The 15,537-nt window shown below is 44.4% G+C and overlaps 2 protein-coding genes across 5 annotated transcripts; one reads left to right on the top strand and one right to left on the bottom strand.

Moving 5' to 3' along the window:
• Positions 1-235: 235 nt before the first annotated feature.
• LOC100831784 (proteasome subunit beta type-4) lies at positions 236-3,130 on the top strand. Of its 2 annotated transcripts, XM_010240063.3 has the most exons (8): positions 236-339; positions 508-572; positions 666-733; positions 1,911-1,987; positions 2,058-2,187; positions 2,273-2,444; positions 2,527-2,712; positions 2,798-3,100. In XM_010240063.3, exons 3-8 carry the CDS (start codon positions 669-671, stop codon positions 2,909-2,911), a joined length of 744 nt encoding a protein of 247 aa, XP_010238365.1. In that variant the 5' UTR covers positions 236-339; positions 508-572; positions 666-668; the 3' UTR covers positions 2,912-3,100. The 2 variants fall into 2 exon arrangements, with proteins under 2 accessions (XP_010238365.1, XP_003578440.1); XM_003578392.4 differs by lacking the exon at positions 236-339 and having other exon boundaries at positions 509-572; positions 2,798-3,130.
• A 3,396-nt stretch (positions 3,131-6,526) lies between these two features.
• LOC100831484 (ATPase family AAA domain-containing protein At1g05910) lies at positions 6,527-14,681 on the bottom strand. Of its 3 annotated transcripts, XM_003578391.4 has the most exons (11): positions 14,522-14,681; positions 14,028-14,265; positions 13,196-13,300; positions 11,294-13,078; positions 11,030-11,218; positions 10,800-10,942; positions 10,116-10,361; positions 9,210-9,396; positions 7,605-7,670; positions 7,269-7,515; positions 6,527-7,186 (listed from the first exon to the last, which is right to left on the bottom strand). In XM_003578391.4, the coding sequence occupies exons 2-11, from the start codon at positions 14,226-14,228 to the stop codon at positions 6,768-6,770; spliced, it is 3,588 nt and encodes a 1,195-aa protein (XP_003578439.1). In that variant the 5' UTR covers positions 14,229-14,265; positions 14,522-14,681; the 3' UTR covers positions 6,527-6,767. The 3 variants fall into 3 exon arrangements, with proteins under 3 accessions (XP_003578439.1, XP_014758455.1, XP_014758456.1); XM_014902969.2 differs by lacking the exon at positions 14,028-14,265 and having other exon boundaries at positions 14,522-14,658; XM_014902970.2 differs by lacking the exon at positions 14,522-14,681 and having other exon boundaries at positions 13,196-13,290; positions 14,028-14,166.
• Between the last annotated feature and the right edge of the window lie 856 nt (positions 14,682-15,537).

The following is a 15,537-nucleotide window of genomic DNA, read 5'->3' as shown; positions in this document are numbered from 1 at the left end:
CCCCGAGCACAGGGCAGTAGCCTTGCAGAACAAAATGTACGCTTGCCCGGAGGTTATTGGTTTGAGATAGCTAAGCCTTTTCCTAGTCTAGTTTTTTTTTTGAGCGGTCCTAGTCTAGTTTTGTGTATGGATAATGAAACGAAGTGGAAAACTGCCGTCGAGTGGGGCGCCTGGGCCAGGATTTCGGGGCTGGGAACTTGGAAAAGCCTTCATCCTCTCTCTCTCTCCCTACCTCCGTCGATCGAACCGAACGAAGCAGCGGCAGAGGACAGTTGAGCGCAACGGGAGGAGCGAGCAAACCCTACCTGCGGCGCGGCCGGCGAGTGGGCGGCGGACTAGGTACTCTTTCTCCTTCCTCCTTCATTGTACCTCTAACTCCTTTAACCGGACCTAGTGGGCTGGGCCGGTCGGAGTTGGACTCGCTTTTCCCTCCCCTGCAAGAAAGAAACCAACTCCGGCTTTTTTATAATAAATAAATAAACCGACGAGGGCTTCGTGCCTTGCCAGATCCGAGCGTCATCGAACCAAACCCAAATCCACCAGAGACGAAGAGAGACGAATCAACCCCGGCGGTGAGTGCGCGTCTTCTCCGATCTCTCTCTCGCGCGGCGATTTATCATCCTCGTTCCGTTTCTAACACTTGTTTGTTGTTTGTGGGTATTCAGGCGATGGATGCGTGCGGGACCCAGGCGGCGGCGGCGGCGGCTGGAGGAGAGGGCACGCAGAGGACGCTGTAAGCTTCGGCCCTTCGATCTACTATGCTTTTAGGTTTTCTTTCCGTACTCGCCGTGGTAGCGGGGATCGCGATTCCGGGGGCGAGGGTTTCCCCTTTTTTTCTTTTTGAGGGAGATGTGTGGGGGGAGCGGGCCATTTGGGATTGTTAGGTTGTGGTGGTGATTAACAGTTGGATTGCTAATCCCTGGTGTTTGATTGGCACGGGATTTTGGAGAAAAATTGGTATTTCTGTGTGCTCTTTTCAATCATAGACGAGAGGGGCCGTGGGAAGATGATCTTCAGGGAGTATAAGACTGTCTTCAGTCCACTCCCAGTATGATTGGGAGGTGTTCTGCAGACTGCAGGGCACCAGGGGCAGTGTAACTTGCATCATCCCCTGATATTTGCGCAGGACAACCGCAGATGACTTAAATAAAACAACGACAACAATTTAGGATCGGAGGGAGTAGTTAGTATCTTCCAACAAGTTAGCTAGGTAATCATACTTGAGGAACTAGATGTTGGTGTCCCTGTGTCAGCATTATGACGAGATGGACAACAAATTCCATTGTGTTATTGTTCCATGTATGGCAACAGGGTCACTAACATCATTCTTGCATACAGAGTAATCATCCTATGCCTGGTGCCTGAGCTTCTGGTTATGGTTTTTTCTTTTACGTTTATGCTACACCAGAGTTGAATAGTAACCACAGCATGTCAGAAAATAGCTGCCTCTGTTATTTATGTGTCTCTTTCTTTTCAATACTTGTCAATTTTGGTGTGCTTATATTCTAAAAAAACTGTGTGCTTGATTATGCTTATGTGTTGAACTATCCATGTTATAGGATATCTGATGATTCTTAGCAGCTGTTTGTTCTGTGTGAGCTTTAATTCTGATGTACTGTTGGCAGAGTTAAAATCCGCAGAAGGTTCCCATCTCATCTCTTCAATCCAGAATTAGGCCTTTTTTCAGTATGGTGCTTATTGTTGGTGGCTGCACTTCTCAGGAAATAGAACAATGATTACTTTGTCATTTCTAAAGATTATGGCTGTGAGAGTTTTCCATCTAACAGACAGTGCAATATGAATTAGTATATGTCGTTGATTTACTTTGAGCACCTATATGTTTGGTGTTACTGATTCTTCTTTTCGTAAAGTTACCCACAAATGTTTTGACATCAGTATCACACCAATAGGTACCCTTATGTGACTGGAAACTCGGTGATTGCAATGAAATACAAGGATGGTGTGATCATGGCATGTGACACTGGAGGTTAGTTGACACTTAATCTGCCCAATAAATATTCTGGCAGTATGGAACTCATTCTGAAATTCCTTTGCAGCCTCCTATGGGTCAACGTTGCGATACAAGAGTGTGGAGCGCATCAAGGCTGTTGGTAAGCATAGCCTCATTGGAGGAAGTGGGGAGTTCAGTGATTTCCAGGAGATTTTGCGCTATTTGGATGAATTAACGTAAGTTAACTTGAATTGTTACATGTGTCTTTCTTTCTGCTGCTATGGAGAATCCATGTGATATATTCTTCTCACCTTTTTTCAGTTTGTCTGATCATATGTGGGATGATGGAAACTCACTGGGCCCAAAGGAAATCCATGCCTACCTGACAAGAGTAATGTACAATAGGCGCAATAAATTTGACCCTCTGTGGAACTCCCTTGTACTTGGTGGGGTGAAAAAGGGCCCAAAGGGTGATGAGAAGTATCTTGGCATGGTATATTATCCGCTGAAATGAATAACACTGTTCTTTTTACTGCTGCCAAAATCTGATCTTACACCTAATTTTTCGTCTTCAGGTTAACATGATTGGTACACACTTTGAGGACAACCACCTTGCCACTGGGTTTGGAAACCATATGGCAATTCCAATACTTCGTGCCGAATGGCGCGAGGACATGACTTTTGAAGAGGCTATTAAGCTGATTGAGAAGTGCTTGCTGGTCTTGCTGTACCGCGACCGGTCATCTATCAACAAATTCCAGGTGTGAATTTGCCCTTGTTAGCTTAACACACTAACCTACAAAAGAAATTTAAGCAGATTGTTGCAACATTTTGCTTGAACTACAGATTGCCAAGATCACGACCGAGGGATCGACTATCTACCCACCTTATGCCCTGAAGACCAACTGGGGTTTCTCCGCCTTTGAAAACCCATCCAAGGGTGCTGTTGGGACATGGTAGATCTCTGCTGCGGCACAAGGTAGGAAAGGAAGCAAGCTCAGCTGCTGAAACGGTTTCAGCCCTCATGTGAGCATTTGATCTGAACATGACAGGAATTCTTGACATTTGCTCTGTATGACATCTCATAATTTAATTTTAAGTCTTGTGAACATTAAGCATGTATCTTGTATGATGTGTCTATTGCGTCAATCTGGAGTGCATGGCTGCCCTTTTCGTTTCTGCATCCTCCTCGGGTACCCACCAGGGCATAATGGCATCTCCAAGGGAAACCCCCTAAATTTGTCCAAATCTGTTCATATGGGAATTCATGAACGAAATACACAATCTAATGGGAAACCTCGTTTGTTCAAAAGTGATCCACACCCTTCATTTTTTTCCTTAAATTTGGTTCTCATTTGTGCAAAACTTATCCAAATCTTGTCAACTTCTTGGCCCACATGTCAGAATTCATAAAAAGATAAATGAAAGATTTCATTAGACAACTTGATATTTTGTTCATCACGTTTGTTCAAAAACCCTTCAAATGGACAAATAGCGAAGACAGATGAGGGCTCACCCGGAGATGCCCTAAGTGCTCCAAAGTCCAATCAAGGTGGCGCTTGGTTATCGTGCTGACGCCACTTCTTAAGCTTGTATACGAAGGGCGAAGCAGCACGCGCATGTGGATTTGTAAGACGCATACTGTGATCAAGCGATTTAATGATGTTTCTGCTGTTCTCTTTCATATGCGAGTTGATGAACTAACGTCAGTGCTAGAGATCGAACAGGAGGGCCCGCGGCGGTAAAAAGAACATCAGATTGGACTTTGGAGCACTTATAAACATCATCAGAACCCTGCCGCATATCTTAGTAACTACTCTTAGTAACAATTTATTGAAAATATTTTTACTATTGATGAACGAGATGAAATATTCACTTCCTTCTTAGTAATAGGCTAAGTAACAGATTGTTGATAATGCCCTAAGAGCATAAGAGCAACTCTAGCAAATCCCGTAAACGGCCGATCTGAACTATCTTTTCAGTTTTGTGCCGAAAATGAGCCAAACCAGTACCAAAAACAGCCCGGAACCGAAAATCTAATTCAGTTCCCCGAATCAGCCCATTTTCACGCCCTACATGTAGCGTCCGGGAGGGGTAGTTCGGATCCAAATCCGAACATGCCGCCGTCCCTTCCGCCGCCGCACACCCAACGAATCCGCCGCTAGGGTTTCTTCTCCGGCGACGGTGAGCATCGGACCACCGAAAAATGCAACGTTTCAGCAGCTCCGGTTCAGGTGAGAGGGGGGCGGGGCGCGGAGGCCGTGGAGGCGGTCGGTCCGGTGCATCCGGTGGCCGTGGAAGCCCCCTGGAGAGCGAGGAAGCTCCGAGGGGGCTCGCAAGCGGGCGGCCCGCTTTAGGAGCAACTGGGCGGTCCTCGGCCGCTACTTGCCGGATATCTCGCCCGGCAAGCGGAGGCCGAGGCCATCCGGGTGGCGCGTGCACGCAACGCGAGGGAGGTGGAGTTCGGCGTGGAGAGCTCCTCCTCCACTTCCCGCCGCCGCATCCTGGAGGCCGTGGAGCGCCGTAAGACGAGGTGGCGGTGTACGAGGAGGCCAGACTCGCGTCGGAGCAGACGGCGGAAGAAGACGCGGCTCGGAGGGAGGTAGAGTTTGAGGAAGACCTCGCCGAGGCCATCCGTCGCTCCGGGCCGACTGGTAATCTTCCTCGTCGAGGATGCGGCGGCGCCAGTGACTAACTAGGTTTAAATCTATTTTTTCTTTAGGTCAAATGTATGAATTTTTTACCTGTCGGATGAACTACTCGAATGAACTTGCTTTATGTCGGTTCCTATGTTTAAATCTAGATGTTTATGCTTGTTCTATTTTGTGTTGAGAATCCAACCGCAAATAGACGAGAATCGACGTGTGAATGTTTGTTTTGAAAAGTTCGGATTTTAGTTCGGTCTCTGTTCTGCCCGACGTTTTTCTAAACAAAATAATGAAATTCAGTTGATCCGAACTCGACTAGTTCAGAATCTGCTAGAGTTGCTCTAGTAGATGACATCTCAATATTTGATGATGTAGCCACAAAAAAGAGAGGGTACTATGTGCATACATAAGTCTGGGCACAATTAATGTATTTGTTTTTTTTGGAAACACAGTACAAACGCAGACGCTCACAACACGCGCGTACACTCACCCCTACGAACGCACACACGCACACCCTACCCCTATGAGCACCTCCGAAAGACTGGGCCGGCAGATCTTGAGAGATGACGAAGTCACCGCAGGCGCCTCGCTGTTGACGGGTACGTCACCTACCACTGAAAGAATAGCGCCGGCTAAATCCTGCAATAATCCATGAAAATGTGACAGCCATACCAAGTTTAAAACTTGAACCTGGATGGGCTGGTTCCACCACAAGAAACCAGACCACCTGAGCTAGGCTAGAGCAATAGTTGTTACTTGTATATGTTTTTGTGGGACGTCATCGCAACAATCCATTAATTACCTAGCATGTTTGTAAGAACAAAAAGAATGGCCAAACTTAGGTAAAAGTAACAACCACCTCTCCAACAAGTTTGTTCATCTTGTTAATAACACTACAAAAATATTACTTCCTCCGATACATATTAATTGTCTCAAATTTGTCCAAATATGAATGTATTTATGCCTAAAAAGCGTCTAAATACATGTAATATTACGGCAATTAATATGGATCGGAGGGAGTATAATATATTCTATTAGGTCCCACAAAAACATGATATAAGTAGCAACCCATAATATTTGTGATATACTCCCCCCGTTCCATATTAAGTGACTCTAATTTGTCCAAATATTTATCAATGTCTAAAAAGTGTCTAGATATTTGTAATAAAAAGTCACTTAATATGAAACCGAGGGAGTAGTAGCAACCCATAACACTACATTGTGGTGATTGAAGAAGCATCATTCAATTTCAACACCAGTGCCGGAGCTACACAAGAATGTCCGGGAAGACCAAAGCCAAACTAAAGTTGCTCAACCGAGCACAAGGGAATAAAGTATTTTCTCTGACCATATTGTTTGTCGAAATATTACATACATCTAGATGTTTTTAAACATAGATATATTCATATTTAATAAATTTGAGACAAGTATAACATGTATCGGAGGGAGTAACAAATTGTTGCTACAATTCACTGATTCCGGAGACCGAATTCCATTTTCGTCGTCTCTCCAGGCCGCCGGCCGCCGACTCGTCCTTCGTTGGATGCCAGCAGTGGGCTGACAAGTGGGAATAGGAACGGTTTGGGCCTAAACGCTTCAGCTACAGGGGCCAAGAAGTGGGCTGACAAGTTCGTTTCAAATGCTCCCTCCGTCAAGTACTAAAATTATTTTTGTTCGAACTGAGGGAGTATTAAAAATATTGTTCAAATACTAGACAAATCCAAGTTAGTTAGTTCCGGACTGAGGGAGTATTAAAAAAAAATTGTACGAAACGCTGTGTCCAAGAAAAGCCAACAGTATCGACATATAAAGAAGACTTGCCATACATCGCCAGCATGCGCAGAAGATTAAAAAATGTCCCACACAATTTGACAAAGAGCAACTAGCACCATCAATCCCTATGACATGATAAAGTACACCGAGAAACTAAAGAAATAAGAGACTACCATGGCACAAGTTAAAGGTGATGCTGAAAACTCAAATGCACAAAGACAGCAGTTGCTAGTTGCTACGCAAAACTGTGTCACTGACATTCGAGCATTCCGCAGATTGTTGTTACATCAGGAGGCATGGACAGCTCCCTAAGATTGATTTTCCACTATTTCGTTGTTCCAAAAGACAACAGAATGTACACAAGGAAAACCAAGAATATCTTATTACCACTGGAGCTAAAAATTGTCGCTGTTCTCAACAAATACTAACAAATGCCTAACAACTAACCGTCTGTGGTCCTCTTTGCTTTCTTTACCTCCCAGCTCTATCACACCTTTCATAATCCGGGAATAAAGCCTCTCGAGTTGAGGCACACCGTAGCCCACGGTGAGCTCCATAAAGCGCTGCTTCACGGCTTCCAGCTGTTCAAGTGTGTCATCGCTGGTATGCATGGCGGGATAGCCGTTGTCAGTAACCATGGGTTCAGGAGGAGAACCAGATGATGCGGGTGCTTCAGCTGGTACATTGTCAGTATCTTTCAAAGGGCCATTGGAATCTGGTTCTTTTAAGGCTTCTTCTGGGGAAGTTGGCTTCGGCAGAACTATATCACCAGGAGACCTTTCATCCCTTGCTGTTGACTCTTTGATGGTCATGCCTGGAATAATGGTCAGTATTTTTATTTTGTATCATTACTCGGTATGCAAGCAAAATAATCACAGTGATGCATAGAATATTACCTTGTTCGTTTTCAGTACTTTTTTTGTGCCGCTTTAGCACCTCATAACTTCGTGACAGATCAACTTCTGGCTGTACATTACGAAGCCTCGCACTCGTCCTAGTAACAGAAACTAACTGAACAACAGGAGCTGCTTGGAGAATGGAACTATCCTCATCATCCATAGCCTGCAGTGGTCCCCCCTGTGCAGCAATTTTATCACAAAAAGACACCAAAGATGGGTCCATCTGTGACAACATACCTTGCACCTGAACAAGAGATACATTAGTTAGACGAACGAACATACATGCCTAGTTAACGACTACCTAGAGGCACAAGTGATAGAACAAAAGGATACCACATCTCGGAGTTCACAGGCTCTACTGACGATCCTAGAGCCGTTGTAGTCATCACCATTATAAGTCTGCACAAATAGTAAAATGGTTAGCAGCGATCCTATAAATACAGTAGTTGGACGAGTTTGATCAGCATTTCAGTTGCCATCTTCAGAAATATCACAATCAGGATGCCGTTGGGGAGGGTTTGGGCTGACCCGTTTTTTCCCCTCCCCATACCCACAGAACGGATTCCCCATATTTACCCTCCCCTAATTACCCATTGCTTGTTTTACCCACACCCATTGGGTATTTGGGTAATTTGGGCAATATCAGTCCGCAAGCTAATTTCGTTCAGAACTGGCCTATCCGTCCGCACGCAACTGTAATTAAATGCATTAGCACAACCATTCGCGTGAGCTTATGTCAAGAGATTAAACGGAAGTTGCAATGCAAAATCAAGATTACAAGGAGGAAATTACTTGGGAGGCCATATGAACGCAGGTCTGCACTTGAGACATGGCGAGGAAAGATTCAGAACAGGGGCGGAGCTGAGGTGATAGAGGAGAGCACGCGCACTTGAATCCGTCGGGGAGCTCCTTTGTTGCAGGCGCTCGCGAGGAGCTCGACGCCGACGCTCCACTCGGCGTAGAGCCGTAGACGAAGCCGAGCACGCTCTCCTTCGCTGCGATGCAGAGGCACGCGGCTACCTCCGCCACGGTGAGCCTGGCCGGACACGATCTCGCAGGCTGCACTCGCTCCAATCAGCTGTCGATCCGTGGGCGCCCACGAGGCTGAGCACGGCACCGCACGCGGAGAACTTCCGTGGGGAAGAAGATGCCCTAGGCGGCGCTGGTAAGCTGGGATCGAAGAATTTCATGGGGAATTGGGTGTTACCCATGTTTCCTCTGTCCCTCATGGGTAATTCCCCATACCCGGCCCTTTTCATTTGGGCAAAAAAAAATTCATCCATACCCGGCCCAATTGCACGGGTATCCGTTGGGCAATGGGCAATGGATGGCCCAACAGCATCCTGATATCACAACCATCTATAGCTACATAGTAGTGGTGGAAGTTTGGTCATTTTTTCACTTGCCATCATCAGAAAGATCAGTATTAATTTGCCCCGCATAAAAAAGATCAGTATTAAATTGCGATGTGCTTGCTACTCCCTCTGTTAAAAAAAGTAGGCTGTATGACTTTTGTTGACTGTCACACTTTCTAAAATTTAACTAACCATATAAAAAAAACTTCAACATCTATGGTGCCAAGTATAATTAGATACATTGTGAAATATATTTTCATATTATCTTGGTTTGACACCCTTTATGATGAACCAGGTCCCTCTTTAGTGGAGATAATATTGGAACCAAGAGCAGTACTCAACCATACATATTTATGATTTTCAACTATCCTCCCAGGAACTACTTTATTCATCTAGAACGAAACTGCCAAGACAAATTCATGCTAGCATTCTTTTGATCAACTAACTGCATCCCAAGGTTCAGAATAAGCATGGGCATCGGGTAAAGTTTGATGGTCAACAAAAGTTACACGCTCTACATTTTGGAACGGCTGGAGTATGCAACAAAAGTGGAAAAACTAAATGCCTCAGAAATCAAAATCACCTTCGCATTTGAAACTATAAGATCAATATCCTTCATAAATGTTGCCCGAGTGAAGTACTGTCCAGAGTCCACGCGCTGCAAGACAGAAGCCATATCCATGGGGTTGTGGACTATTACTCTATAGTCAGGTACTTCCTCTTCTGATACTGGGAAGTGAAATGCATTGAACCTTTTGTTGTACAGAATGCTGAAAAGAAGAAGTCACACGTTGGTTATTCCTTCTGGTAAGAATATCAAGCGAACAATGCTGTCTGACAAGACAATTTTTGCGTATGCAACAGAATATTAAATGTCGGTGTAATTTTTTAATCATATAAGTAGTGTTAAACAAATTCTAGCTAGAAATATGTTTCAAAAGAATCTTCTTTCAGCTATCTGAAGTTCAAATGTATCTCAAAGAGATTTAAGTTTTACTACGGAGTACATCTTATTTAAGTATAAAATAATAACTTCCTAGCTGACAGTAATTCTTGAAACTTAAGTTAGAACACTGAAGATAACACAAAGATCAGCTCATCAGCAGCATAAAGGGCATCTTATTATTAGCTTAGCTTAATAGTTTTCACCACCCTTTATGATGAACCAGGTCCCTCTTTAGTGGAGATAATATTGGAACCAGGAGCAGTACTCAACCATACATATTTGTGATTTTCAACTATCCTCCCAGGAACTGCTTTATTCATCTAGAACGAAACTGCGAAGGCAAATTCATGCTAGCATTCTTTTGATCAACTAAATGTATCCCAAGGTTCAGAATAAGCATGGGCATCGGCCAAAGGCTGGGTTGCAACTATGATGGTGTTTACTGTAGAACACAAGTGCAATGTTTTACCATTCTCTACAAGAGTTACTTTGCAAGAATAAATTAACAGAACTGATGCAACTCTGAAGGAGTAAATGGCAGACCGGTTACAAATATCTCGGAGACACATTCTCATCCGACGAACGGCGTGTTGCTCAGCTTCTGCCTTAGCTTTCAGCTCGGAAACCTTAGGACCATCTACTTCCTTTGGTGCTTTTGGAAGATCAATAGAAGCTTTTTTGTCTTTCGACTTACATCTTGAGTCATCCATTTGAAGTGAGAACAATGACTCAAACAATATACTGAAGTATCTTAACCTATCATCATCACTTGGTCGATCCACTTGATATCTATCAAACAGAAGATTTTCATGGTGAAAATATGATAAGTAGGAGGAAATGCACAGAACTGATATAAAAAGGGCAACACCAATCAGACCATAAAGCAACGGTGAAGTATAGTTACTTAGAGAGTATATCAACAAAAAGAAACAAATTGTGTTCCCATTGATGTGCTTATTCAGTACAACAAAACCATTTCCAATGCAAGGAGATTGTTTCCATGTTTATTGGCAAAGAACAATGACGGGATAGTCTATGACATATTTCAAGCACTCGCAGAGCTCAAAAGAGTAAAAGGAAGGAAAAAAAACAATCACGCGGTAATAAACAATTTTGAACAAATCAGTGCAGAAAAGAAAGATGCAATATAACTTGGACATGGACAGTGACAAGAACTAAGTCAAAGAAACCCAGACGAAATGGAGCAAACATTGTCCAGGAACATACACATTACGGGAGGAAAATATGGAAGCACACTCTTCTTCGAGGTCATCAAAGGCCACTGAGGATGTTCCTAGCAAGAAAACTGGAAGGTTGGATGCCAACTCATTCAACAGGGTCAGTAACACAGCCCTAAGCTGTTCGTGTGCCTGTTACATCAAGGATCGAGTAATTAGCTTAATAATCGATTATTCATCATGTACAGAAAAATAATCGATTATTCAACATGCACTAACCGTATCCCACCAAAGATGGAACTGAGGCAGGTAGAGTATGGACGGTGTTGTTCTCCTTGCTTCTCCAAAAATATGCACGAGAGCTTCTTCAGGTGTCTTTGCACTTGGATCGGAGAGAAGAGATGGCAGGCCCAAGGAGTGAACAGAAAATTTCTCAAGCTCATGCAGAACAGCTGGCCCAACATGATCCTGATAAACCCAAAACACATTAGTAAGGAAAAAAGGCATGATAAGACATATACTATGTAAGAGGAGAATCCTTACCAATCCAACACCCTCAACGCCACATATCAAAAGGCGAGGCCTATAAACAAGAGGGATGGAAGATCCATACGAAAGAGAAGAGAATTTGCTAACATCTAATGATGAAATGAACGGAAAAACATCAGAAATCCGTTCCATTATTTTCTCAAGATGTCTCTTCAGACATGGAGCAACAACTGATGATAGTGGCCTTGCATGCACAATCGATCCCCTATGTGCAGCTGGAGTTATTGTAGACATAGCTTCCAAGAAGTGGTTCTTCTCAACCCTGACCGAATCAACATCAATGACAAACTTGTCGTCGCTTGTGTAAACCTGAGGATACTTCTCTCTAAACGCACGAATAGCAGCTTCTGTACATAATGCTTTCAAATCAGCCCCACAATATCCCACACAACTTGCAGCAAGCTCCAACTTTAGCTCCTTTGGGGGGGGATCCTTCCATTTCCGTGTATGAATATCCAGTATTTCAGCTCGTGCTTCATAGCCAGGCAAAGGAAAATAGAACTCGCGATCAAATCGGCCAGGTCTACGCAATGCACCATCAATGGCATCGATTCGATTGGTTGCTCCAATCAAAACAACTTGCCCACGTGAATCAAGACCATCCATCAACGCGAGCAATGTTGAAACTATTGAATTGTGAATTTGCTCTTGCTTGCTAGATCTCACAGGGGCCAGGCCATCTATTTCGTCAAAAAATATGATTGCCGGCTGATTCTTTTGAGCTTCCTCAAAAAGTAATTTGAGCTGTCTTTCAGCCTCTCCAACCCATTTACTAAGAACATCAGCTCCTTTTCGCATATAAAAGCTGACCTTCTGGCCAGCTTTAGAGGCAGCACAAGCCAAGGCACGGGCAATCAATGTTTTCCCTGTACCAGGAGGGCCACAGAGAAGAACTCCCCTGGGAGGAGTAATGTGATAGTTTGCAAAAAAATCTGGATACAGCAAAGGGAAGAAAACCATTTCCTTTAAAGCATCAATGTACTCAGACAGCCCCCCTATATCATTAAAACTAACACTTTCATCAATCTGCAGAGGCTGAATATCAGCTCCACCCTTCGAACTTGGTCCAGCAGTTTGCGCCCCTGGCATAAGTGACGAAGTACTGACTGTGCTGTCACCTTGATGACCCCATCCAGACGCTCCAGCATTGAGACCCCATGCTGCTGAACTATGCATGTCCAACCCACCCAAAAACCATGGCATGCCTCCTCTCCCACTACGCATCCATGGCATGGATGGACCTTCATCTGGCTCATCCACGAGAAGAGAATCATCGGAATCGTCTGGCAATGAGAAGCGAGGGCGCTTATGCATGCGTGACCCACCTTTTTTTAAATACTTGCTATTCTTCGGACCAATTCCATGTACTAGTACTCTCCGGGGAGATTGTGGTCTGTGCTTCCCTTCCTTCCGTGGGGAGGGCCTACGAACTTCTGAACGATCCCTTAGGTCATATCTCCTCCTTCCTTCTTGCTCTTCCTCACCATCTTCATCATCTCCATCTGCTTCAGCCTCATCACCTCCATCAACCTCATCTTCATTAGCATCATCTTCTTCAACATCATTACCATTTTCTCTCTGATCTTGTGTATGTTGTTCTTCAGAACTTTCCTGGTCATCATCGGAATCTTGGTATGGATGATGTCTTTGTCCTCGCAGAGATCTTCTAGGCCGTAGACCTTCACGTCGGGGAATGGAGTTCGAGTTAGACATCTTGCGTTTCGGCCTTGGAGAAACTTCATCATTCACTTTACTCTTTGAAGACCGATATCTGGGTCTCTGGAAAATAGGAGGGGAAAGTGAGCTGGTTCCAAAGATAATCAGCAAATATAGTTAAAAATGGAGTACTATGAGGCACACAGAATGACTATCATTAGAGGTAGTCTAGAAATTCACCATAAGATCATCATCTTCCGAACTGGAAGTATCTGTGCCATAGTCCTCCAGAGTTACAGACATTCTTCGCTTCCGCGTTGAACGCCGCAGATTTGCTGCAATAGACTACAAAAAGAGTTTTATGATCAAGCTATTAAGCATAATATAATGAGCCATACAAAAAGACATTGCAGGTATAGGGGCTGTTTGGATAGTGGCCAAATTGTGTCCTACCAATTTTTTTGGTCATGACCAAATAGTTGGTCTTTGTTTGGATTGTTTCCAACTTTTTGTCATGATAATGATTCCTTTGCCACTCTAGTTCTTGCCAATATTGGCCAAATCTTGGGCAAGCAAAAGCATGACCAAAAAATTGGCTAGCCAACTTTTGGTAGGGTAAACCTAGGCTAAATCCGAACAGCCCCATAATGTTCAGGAAATGGCTTTCAGAAAGTGGTCAAATGTCCATGGTCATGACTACCAACATAAATTACTCATTCCTATGAATAACAGCTTCATAGTCTAGGTGTCGTGTTTAACTAACGAAGATTTTTACTTATGGGAACATCAAGTAGAAATTTAGGAACAGGGATATGACGGTAATAATGCCTCCAAAGAAGCAAAGCATATTCTGTAGAGCTAAAATAACTACATGGATTGACAGAACCTCCAACTATTGGCATGGAAATAGCTGATCAAAAGTATGTAATATAAGAAACGGTAAACCAGATACCACCTATATGAACTGCCATTTTGTGTAATTGTCTTTTACTCTTTTTATGAGCTCAGGAAAGAACGTTTTCAATAATTAAAAAGGCGAATATAAAACAACCAAGAACACAAACTTGCTTACATCGGCAGGTGCAGCTGGCTTGTGGAGCAGCTTCTTGGCAATCTGCGATGCAGCCGTTCGCTTCTTAGACTTTATCTTCTTGCGCATGTTTGGTGAGTAGTACAGATATCCTCGTCCGTAGTATTTCGGCCGCTGCCGCAGCCGGTCGCTAGTCCTCACAGGCGCCACTGATGCATCTCCCTTCCCATCCATTCCCACCATATCTCCCTCCTCCTCACGGACTGCTGCCCATTGCTCCCTAAATCAGGCCGCAAGCACTCTTTCAATTTTAGCCATTCCCCAAACCCTAGTCCCAAATCCACTAAACTAATATGCACAAGGGCGGAGGACCCGGTAGCGCAAGGTAGGGCGGCCTCCCTACCTTGATTTTTGCCTCAGTTACGAATTGGGGAAGATTAAGGAGATGAAACGGGGAGCTAAAGGGCGGGATCTGTTCGTGGGGTGACGGGAGGAGAAACGGTCGGGAGCGAGAGAATCGAAGGGGAGATATATACCTGCGGTGGAGGCGCTCGCATGAGGAGGAAGACGAGCGACGGAGCTGGGGCGCTGCTCGGCAGCGGGACGGGGGGGGAGGGGTGGCGGCGCTGGCTCGAAGAGGAAGACGAGCGACGGGGTTGGGGCGCCCGGCAGCAAGATGGGCCAGGGGAAAGAAGATTGCCAAGGAAAGAAAAGGTGAAAGATACTCCGGCCCTAGGCCCACGTAAGATAAACAAATGTTTCACATAATTCATGTGACATAAAAAATTATGTTTTTGGGTGTCAACAAGGTAAAAAAAAAATACTTCCTCCGTTTCTAAATACTTGTCGTGTTTTTTAGGAACGGAGGGAGTACTTGCTTATCTCCTCGTTCTTTTAACCACAGCTCATTAACGATTTTTTCTGACTTCTATACAACCACAATTTGTTATTTGTTCATAAACTTTGTGCATTTCCTCGTTCTTTTAACCACGGCTCATGAATTGCTCATGAATTGTTTTTTTCTTCGATTCTTTACGACGTCGTTTCTAACGCAGGTCTAGTCAACCTAGTCGCAACGAGCTATACCTCTCATGATGATTCAGTTAGTTGAATATGCATGTAAGTAAAACGCCAAACAATAGCAATTTTCTTGCTCGTACATTACGAAATGGACCCGTTGGTTATTCCACAAACCACAAATCCCATCACAATAGGTCTCAAAGTCAAACCACGAAGGGGGGGAACATCCGAATACACCCCACCAAACACTGATCAGCCAGCCACAAAACTCACAAACCCACATACAGCTAAGGACACAACACCCTGCGCCAGAAACTTGAGCTAAACCGAAAATGGGCCGCAAAAATGCACAAAAGTTAGAAAACCCGTGAAAAAATCAGAAGGTGTGCGCCGCTTAGAGCCTGACCTCGGGGTTTCGTTTGGCAGGGGTGCGGGCAAGCGTACTTCAGATTCGAGGCGGTGGCGGACGGGCTCACGAGGATTTCGTTTCCTGGTTTCCTTCGCGTCGGGAGTTTCGGAACAGAGGAGACGA

This window comes from Brachypodium distachyon, chromosome 4 (assembly GCF_000005505.3).
Source record: "Brachypodium distachyon strain Bd21 chromosome 4, Brachypodium_distachyon_v3.0, whole genome shotgun sequence".
Lineage (NCBI taxonomy): Eukaryota > Viridiplantae > Streptophyta > Magnoliopsida > Poales > Poaceae > Brachypodium > Brachypodium distachyon.
This window is presented reverse-complemented; position numbering and strand designations above follow the sequence as displayed.